Source organism: Octopus bimaculoides, chromosome 5 (genome assembly GCF_001194135.2).
Source record: "Octopus bimaculoides isolate UCB-OBI-ISO-001 chromosome 5, ASM119413v2, whole genome shotgun sequence".
NCBI classification, from domain to species: domain Eukaryota; kingdom Metazoa; phylum Mollusca; class Cephalopoda; order Octopoda; family Octopodidae; genus Octopus; species Octopus bimaculoides.
Window position 1 is genome coordinate 45,272,285 of NC_068985.1, and position 9,814 is coordinate 45,282,098.

Genomic DNA, 9,814 nt, shown 5'->3' on the forward strand with positions numbered 1-9,814 from the left:
TTTTGCATATAATTTTAGGTCATCCATATATAGAAGGTGGCTGACTTATTATTATTATTATTATTATTATTATTATTATTATTATTATTATTATTATTATTATTATTATTATTATTCAGTAGTTTTATTTTTATAACGTGCTTTCGCTTCACTACCGATCGCAGCTCTGTGTGCCTTGTGTACGTGCTGTGGTTTGCTGTGATGCTCTTATGGTTACTGTATTGAAAGTGTTTTGCGTAGGATGTGTGCAGTGCCCAGTAGTGCAATTTTCTGTATGTTATATATATTTGTAAGTCCTGGTGTTTTTGTTATGTATTTGTCTGAATATTTTTTTATCATACTTAATGCGCCCACTATGATAGGAATTATTTCTGTTTTTAGATTCCACATTCGAGTTACCGCTATTTCCAGGTCTTTGTATTTTGAAAGTTTCTCCATTTCTTTTAGAGAAACGTTGTCATCTACTGGTATTGATACATCAATTACATAGCATTTTTTTTTACCTTCATCATCTTTGACAACTATATCTGGTCTATTTCCCTTAATTTCTCTATCTGTGTGTATTGGCATATCCTAGAGTATGGTTGCTTTCTCGTTTTCTGTGACCTTTTCTGGCGTGTGTTTATACCATCTTTTTTCTGTTGTTATTCCATAGTGTTGGCATAGCTTCCAGTGTATATAAGTCCCAGCTCTGTCATATCTGTGAATATATTCCTTCTTAGCCAGGACTGGGCAGCCAGAGATAATATGATTTTTTTAATTATTATTATTATTGTTATTATTATTAAGGCGGCAGCTGGCAGAATCGTTAGTACGCCGGGCAAAATGCTTAGCGGCAGTTCATCCGTCTGCGCGTTTTGAGTTCAAATTCCGCCGTGGTCGACTTTGCCTTTCTTCCTTTCGAGGTCGATAGAATAAGTACCCGTCAAGCACTGAGGTCGATGTAATCGACTAGCCCCTTCCCCGAAATTTCAGGCTTTGTGCCTATAGTGGAATGAATAATAATTATTATTATTATTGAGTGAGAGAGCAATGCACTGCATCACCCTTACTGCAGCCCTTATTTGTTCCTCTCAGGATTTTTGCTCACTGTTTTCAGGGCTCAGACAATTGTTGGTACTACTACCACCTTTTTCAGCGACCACAACTGCTTAACCTCCCAAGCTAACTTTTCTTTCTTCTTTATCGCATACCTTGTTGTCAGCTGGGCATGCTATATCTATGATCCAGCATCGGTTGCTTTCTTTCTCAATTAACACTATGTCTGATTTCCTATTCTCAATCTTATGGTCGCACTGAATCATAAAATCCCATAGGATTTTTGCATTATCATTTTCGATGATACCCTCGGGTTTATGACTCTGCCACTGTTTTGCTCTCTCAAGTCCATTCCTGTTGCAAAGTGTCCAATGGACAATCCTTTCTATATTGTCAGGACGTCTCTTATATTCTTTCTGGGCTAGTGGCGTGCATTGGCTGGCAATATGCAATACGGTTTCACCATTTTGTCCACAAATTCTGCACTTATCACTTTCTGATGTGTTGGTTCTTGGGTAGCACTTAGATGGGGAGCAGGGGTAATCGCATGGACAGTAGACGAACTAAACAACTTAGACAGAAAGACAAGGAAGTTGCTGACTAGATATGGGATACTTCACCCAAAAAGTGACACAGATGGACTGTATGTACCAGGAAAAAGAGAGGGGAGACGACTGATTGGATGCGAACACAGGATTAGAGAAGAAGAAAACATAGCATGGTATATAAAAAATACCACAGAACCGCTATAATTAGAAGGAAGAAGGTCAGCCTTGTTCCTTCTTTTGGGGCTGACAAACCCACCACTCTCCTCACTTGCCGCTTTCGTTCCGCCTTTCTTCGATTCCACCTCTTCCGTATCCCTGGCGCACTCCATATCACTTTTGCTGTCTCCATCTGTTATTGCTTCAATTGGTACTACAGTCTCCACTTCTTCTTGGTCCCTCTCTACAGCCTTTTCATTCTGAGGAGGCTTGTGCTTGGGGCACTGCGTCTTCATGTGGCCTTATTCCACTTTCGTAACAATTTGGTCTGCGTCCCTCAACAATCACTTTGAGGGAATTCGCTCCCGGAATCTCTATCTGGTAGGGGATCCTTTTTTTGTCCTTGAAAGTGGCAAAAAGCCACATCTCGACGCCGTATCCCCAACAGTTTAACTTGCTCTTTTTTTTCCAACTGTCCCTAATTCGGGATTTTTCTTGGTGGAAGCTATAACAGCTGCTACCACCTACTCTGGTTTTGTTTCTGGTGGCACCCTTCAAATGCGAATGCATACACTTCAACTGTCCCTATACGTGGGCAACAGCGTTACCTTTTCCCTGTGTAAAATAGTGGTGGAATGAGAGGCCGCCTCTTCTTTGGTGGCAAGCCTCACATCCACCGCGCCATATTTCTTTCCTCAGCTAACGAAAGTTGTCGTTGTCATAAGGAGTCCCAAACATCTCTCCACGTCATCTTCCAATAGGATTTCAATTTTATTGGTGGCGACCGCTTGCGTGCGGTACACCACCGTCCTATCACTCTTATCCTCGTCCATTTCTTCTGGAGGGACTAGCTTTATTGCGTCTCCCTCTTTTTGTATAAACTGTTCACTTCTTCGTATCTCTTCCATATTCACTTTTATCTGTTTCAGGTCCAAGGGCGGAGCTGCTCCTACTGCAGCGGCTTTTGCATAGCTCCCTATATTGAAAAACGAACTTTTCAGCCCCACAATGGGGAGAAAACAGCAAAAATAAAACACTCACGTGCGAGTCAGTCAACAGTAATCTTTAACAATGATACACAACAATTTCAACAACGGACAGTTTCGAAGAGAAAGCCTTCAACATGTAACAACAATCCAAAACCATGGTCCAGAAAGACGAAACTCAGAACACAAACAAACAAGTTGCTGGTCAGCAACTCCAGCATCCTCTCAACGATTAGCCGGAGGTGAAATTTAAATTGAGAATATCTGAAATAAACTCGACTGCTCTTACAAACGAGAATACTAAAAATGAACACGTCTGCTCTCAAAAATTGAATACAATAAACGGAAAAATAATCCAGAATCCCTGTCCGTTTTAAATAAATAGTATGAGACATTTTGGTTTTCTCTTCTCTTAAATTCCGGCCTTCTTTTAGTAATCCTGTTGTTTTAGATCGATGTATAGAATTATGTATATATGTCAGTATAATGTAAAGTGTTAATAAGTATGTATAATATATAATATAAGAGAGATAATATATAATATAAGGGAGATAATCAGAGAACGATTTCAAAGACCTCTTCTAAATTAAAGTAAATATAACGAAAATTATCCAGAATCATTGTCCGGTACCAGATCGATCCTAAAAGCTAATCAGTTCGTGCCAGTCACGAAGTCAAATATCCCTGAAAGTTTTATCCGAATCCATCCAGCGGTTCTTGAGATATCTTGTCCACGGACAAACAAACAAACGAACAAGATCGAAAACAATACCTCTGCCTTCGCTAAGGCGGGGGTAATAAATGAGAAGTTATAAAATAGGGAATTGGCTGCAACCACAAATTCTAGTGATTGTTGCAATGATATCTCAAGAACTGTTATTAAGATACAAATAGTAGGCTGCGAGGTGGCAGAATCGTTAGCACGCCGGGTAAATGCTTAACAGCATTTCATTTGCGTTCAAATTCCGCCATGATTGACTTTGCATTACATTCTTTCGGGGTCGATGAACTAAGTACCAGTTGGACACCGGGGTCGATGAAATAAGTACCAGTTGGACATCGGAGGTCGATGAAATCGATTTACTCCCTCCTCCCACCGAACTTGCTGGCCTTGTGCCAAGATTTGAAATCATTATGACACAGATAGTTTTGGCTGTAATAATAAACCGAAGGCTTAGTTGTAATGATACTGATTAGAGTCTCAAATAATGTAGCGTATATTGAAATAGTAAATAAATGGCTGTACCGATGCAGTTTAGTTGTGGTTTATTGAAACAACTCAATCGTTTTTGTAATAAAATATATGGGTGATAAACATGTGTGTATGTTTGATAAGTGAGATGACGTTTAACTCTGCGTACGTATCTTTATTCAGTTATTCTCATAATACCTATATGCGTTTTACTTCCATTTCTTCATACCCGGCCCACTAGACAGTGAAAAAGACAATTTCGGAGGTGAGTAGCGATATCATCAAGAATTAATGTTGCTCCTCATTAAAACTACTTTTGTATTTGTCCAGTCATATGATGGCCATGGTATACGTTGCTATGGAGGATCCTAGGTGAAATAGACGTGCATACAACTGAGCCATCTTAGTTGATGTTTGCTTTATCTGAATTCACTTCTGTGCGTAATCATTTCTCAGCGTTTAGCCTTCTCTCGCCAGGTGATTGAAATGATCTTCTGAGGATCATCAAGATCTTACAATGACGGATGTATATACGCACATAGACATACTTACGCATATGTAAAATTCCTAACTGGCAGAATCGTAAAAGGATTGCATAGAAAGGCCTGCGTGTTTTATTTCGACTCTTGGCGCTCAGATTTCAAATTCCGCTAGAGTTAAGTTTGCCATTCATCCTTTCGGAATCGATAAAAACTAAATTCCAATCTGAGAGAGTTCGAGAAAGATGCCTGCGATGTATGTTCCGACTCTTTGCCTTCTAACAACAATGTCCGCAACGATGCATCGGCCCAAATCGGTAGATTTTCCCAAGGATAACCATCATTGTCATGGTGAGAAGAGACTCACATGCATACATAACAACCAGATTTCACAATAAAATCTTGTTCAGTCTTGCACATGCATGTGCCGCAGATGGTTTGCCTTCATCGAAGGACGTTCTTCCTTCATGCAGTAAGGAAAACAGACATGATGTTACATTTTCTTTGATACCACCCATTCGTTAGGCCAGAGTAAATAGCCAAGAGATATGTGGCTGCAAAATAGTCAGATGACACTCTGTAATAAGTAAAGATTTTAAAATGGTTGACTTTTATCTTTTCGGTTTTACGCGTTTCCATCTTTATAAATAAACGACAAACTTTTAAGAAACTGTACAGCAGAAAACCTTTTACTCGTTGTGATGTCTATTGTTGGGCAATTTCATAATTTTGCAACATGTCATGTCAAAAATTGATTCAATTTTTCCAACAACAGTTTATTATTGTAATTCCTTTAAAGGTTTTCAGTGTTTAGTCTATTAGTAAACTTCTCTCTCTTCCTCTCTCCCTCTTCCTCTCTCCCTCTCCCTTTCTCTCTGTATTTTTGTCGCTCTCTCTCTCTCTCTCTCTCTCTCTCTCTCTCTCTTCCTGTCTGTCTCTCTCTTCCTGTCTGTCTCTCTCTTCCTGTCTGGCTCTCTCTTCCTATCTGTCTCTCTCTCTCTCTCTCTCTCTCTCTTCCTGTCTGTCACTCTCTCTTCCTGGCTGTCTCTCTCTCTCTTCCTGTCTGTCCCTCTCTCTCTGTCTCCCTCCGTCTCTCTGTCTCTCTGTCTCTCTGTCTCTCTCTCTCTCTCTCTCTCTCCCTATCTTTCTCTCTCTCTGTCTGCTTCTTTCTCTCTCTCTCTTTATATGTGCGTTAGTGTATTCTTGCGTGATCTTATAATGTTCTTATTTTCTCTGTTTCATTAATATTCGTCGCTTTTCTAAGACAGTAATGTGTGATTTTTAAGGACAGTTGGATGTTATTTCAAGCAGTTCAATGGACCATATAAAAGCCCTTCGTTGTTGGTTGAATTAGCAACTGCGTTGTAAATGTAACACAGATATATCATTCGTCTTTTTCAATAGTAGTTTTGTCTATAGTCAGATACAGATGAGATTATATGAGTCATATCATAACCGTTATTAAAGTTAATAGTTAAACAATATTATCACTCACGTTAGCTATTTTATAAGAGTAACAATAATCCATGTTATCAAGTATGTTGTAAATCATATTATCTGAGCCATTCTACACATCTTTATCAGAGCTATGCTACGCTATATTTTCAGAGACATGTTAAAACTTATAATCATTGAAATACTAAACCGTAGTATCAGTCATGTCAAACCATAAAAAAGTTATTCTAAATCCTTTTGTCAGAAATATGCTAAATCATGTTACCTGTTCAATCATTTTAAAGAGTTGTTTGAAAAGAAATTTTTCGCGGCTTCCCAATTTAATTTTACATGGTAAATAACATAATTGGTGTTACTTGCACACTATAAAAAAATCCATTAACAAAAAGATAATGATGTTTAAGTATTTATTTTAAGTAATTATCAGTTTGGAAAATGATTAACATTATTGAGCAAGTAAAATTAATTATATAAGTAGCTAAAAAAGGCTGTGCAGTAAGACGTTTGCAGACAAACTACATGGTTCCGAGTTGTTCCACCGTGAGATACTAAGTGACTTCAACTATAGTGACTCCAACTATAGCCCCAGGGTGCCCAAAGCCTTGTGAATGAATTTGGTAGACAACAAGTAACAAATTACTTGAACCAATTTGTACGACTAAACGCTTCAAGGCGGTGCCTCAGTGTGCCGCAAGGAGTGAAACAAGTAAAAAAGATAAAAAATGAAAAAGATACCAAAAAATATAAACTTTCTGACATCTTAAATTATTTCAACATTTGATGCCTGATATACTTCTATAGAGTCTTGATCTTTTGTCCATTTAATGACCTCTAAATTACCAATTAAAAGAAATGCTCCAATGTTAATTAACTCTAATAACGACCCATTAGTTATTAGTTCGCTCAACCTATTAGAAATTGTAGTTACACATTTCTTCAAGTTAAATCTCATCTGTTTTAGACAAAAGACGAGTAGAACCTGATATACGAAGAATATGGTAGCCAAGACAGAAATGCCTTCGATTTTAGGTTTAATTGATCAGAGCTAACGTGTTGAGGGTAAAAAAGAATGATAAAAATGTCCTATAAATGGCGACAGAAATCAATATTAATATCAAAAAATATTGGCTGAAAAAATATTAAAATAATTTAGAAGTGAAAAAATAAAATTCACTGACTGAAGAACAACGATTGTTGATCCATGTTTTACTGACATTACGGGTAATAGAGAACAGAGTTTTATAAAGGAATCCCTTGTTGATATAAGACTGTTTTTATTGACATTCTCAAGCTGTCTATCGGTTCCTCGAGGCATAACTTTTCGATTTCACGTAGTTTATCATAGAAATACCTCTTTTCCCGATTCGAATGTTCGTAATTACTGGACAACTTTTCCTTTTCTTTCTGAAGATCCCTAACTGCTTGTTCAAGCTCTGCTTTCTCTCGTAATAAATCAAATCGAACTTCTTTTTGTTCATCTGCTTCTTGTTCGAAGCTGTAAATGCTGTTAATAATCCCGCAATAAGTTTCGTCAGTCTGTGACAAAGTATCTACCAAATTGGCCTTAGTTAATATGCACACAGCACTTTGTAGCCTTGAAGGAGGAGGAGAATTAGAACTATGATGAGGAGGTGGAAGAGAAGAAGTAGTAGGAGAGGTAATAGCTGCTCTTTGTTTGATGTACTTTGGCATTCTCTTGGTTTCTGCTGCTAACCTGCATTCTCCTCCGCGTATTTCCTTGGTATTTCGATCTTTTGATGCTGTTCGGTTGCAGCACATTTGGCGTAGCTGATTTACGTCGTAAGGTTCGCCACTGTAGTTAGCCTCAAAAAAACCCTTAAACCATTGTCCAAAATAGTAGTTGGCTTGGAAGTTTCCCCGCATCATATTTTCCATTGGGAAATTCTTTTCTACACCAACAGCATTGAATGCACTTTGGAGCCGTTTAAAATTATTATGTCTCGAGCTAACACTTAGATTTTTACCGAACCTAATATCAGAAATTTTAATAGAATTAGGAAAAAGTAAAAACATCCCGAAACATAAATCGAATCCGCTGCCAAGATCTTCAATGCGTTCAAGTTGAGGGTTAATGTATTGTTGAAGGAAGTCCATCAATTCCTTTTTACTTGTATTTCGGACATTTGGTAATACTGTAATAGCTTTCCAAGCCATGATAGATGCCTTTTTTTCTTTAATTCGCTTTTTAATTATTTTTCCGAATAGTCAATTTTCGTTCGTTTATTAGTTCTGTAATTCTGAGGAGTAATTTTCAATTTAGATTTATTTAATATTTTCAATTTTTCAGTTAGTTTCAAATAACAAGCAGCAGGGGCGATATGGATAACAAGAAAAGATATATATATCTGGTTTCAGAGAATTATGACAATTTTCTAAGTTTTGCAGCTTACTAACTTTCCAGAAGCGAATTTTCTTGTTCGTGTTAGACGCTTAGGAAGGCTTAGAAACTATAAGAAAAAATAAAGCCCAAAAAAGCGACATCCCAAGAATGCGTTACTTTCTAACGATCCTTGTTGTTACGTCATTTACTAGTTTATAACGTCATAGGAATTCAGCTTGAGTTATCACTTCAATAAACTTCACTCAAACTTCAGTGTAACACTTACTTAGCTTAACAGAAGTTTATAAAAGGCAATACTAGTATATTGTGACTCGTGAGTCGTGAAACCTGGTGGTTTCAACTCTATGCATGAGTTATTATCGAGGTTGATATTCTTTTTTCACCTCAGTTCAGTTCTAACTGAGCAGATCTATAATCAAGGACTCCCGGCCATGACAACCTCATCTTCGTTTTATTTTTTTGTTTTTGTTTTTTGTCTTTTAACGGGCATTGTTTATGTAGGATTACATTATCCCGTGTGGTTGTAGCGATTGGTGATACTTACACCCAGATTACTCATAATCGAGATAACTGATCAAAGGTGTTCTAGCTGTGATCATTCCATCTTTTTTATTAGATAATTCCATGTTTTAATACGAGGAACGTATTAGACAATTGGTAAATGTTCCTACAAACACGTTTATCCAATCATCAATACAGATTCCATACGGGTTGAACACCATATAGCTATAGCTTGAGTAAATCGAAGAATTTGAAAACCATGGACACGCACACACACATATGCGCAGCAATACGCATACACAGAAAACAGAGTGCGCGCTCACACACACACACACACACACACACACACACACACACACACATAACCTCTTCCACGACGTAATTGTTACACAATATATCAAAACACTTGCCCAGCAAAGATAATAGCATTTGTATGCCTGAATGTTGTTTGTTTTTATATATATTTTAGTTAAACGGGAAGAACAGTGCGCTTGGCCCTGTAAAGGGCAATCAAAAATAGTGGGAAGGAGGAAGGGAGAAAGTGTCCTTAATTTGGTGACCTGCTCCTCGTGCTTACAATAAAGTGAATGCCAAGTAGTAATGATAAACCCGTTGACAGATTAAGTCTGCCACTTAAGTAGACCACGGTGGGATTCGAACTCAGAATGCAAAGAGCCGAAACAAATACCACCACGGCATCTGCTCCAACACTATGGTAATTCTACCAGTTCTCTGCCTTAGGTTTGTATTTTATTTCTCGATCCCGGAATAATGAAAGGCAAAGTTGGTATCGGCGGGATTAGAACACGATATGTAACGGTCCCTATACAATACAGATTTTACAACACATAAATCCAAAACAACAACATTCTTTTTCTTAAACAAGCCCTGCTCTGTTTAATATTATCCCGGACCACATCAAAGAAGAAAAAGCTCCCATCACCTTCAAATGAAACCTGGACTACTTCAAGGGATACCAGATAAGCCATCTATACATGGATACATCTCAGTCAGCAACAGCTTCCTACTTGAATGGACGATGATGTCACAAAACTTAACATAAAATGACTTAACAGGCGCAGGAGTGGCTGTGTGGT

At 37.8% G+C, this 9,814-nt stretch overlaps 1 protein-coding gene across 1 annotated transcript; it reads right to left on the minus strand.

Moving 5' to 3' along the window:
- Nucleotides 1-7,093: 7,093 nt before the first annotated feature.
- Nucleotides 7,094-8,029, minus strand: LOC106880438 (microtubule-associated protein RP/EB family member 1). The gene has a single exon (XM_014930363.1). The coding sequence runs from the start codon at nt 8,027-8,029 to the stop codon at nt 7,094-7,096; it is 936 nt and encodes a 311-aa protein (XP_014785849.1).
- Nucleotides 8,030-9,814: the final 1,785 nt, after the last annotated feature.

What these genes read in the sequence shown, in the direction of transcription:
- LOC106880438 (XM_014930363.1), bottom strand. Translation starts at nt 8,029, where the DNA reads ATGGCTTGGAAAGCTATTACAGTATTACCAAATGTCCGAAATACAAGT.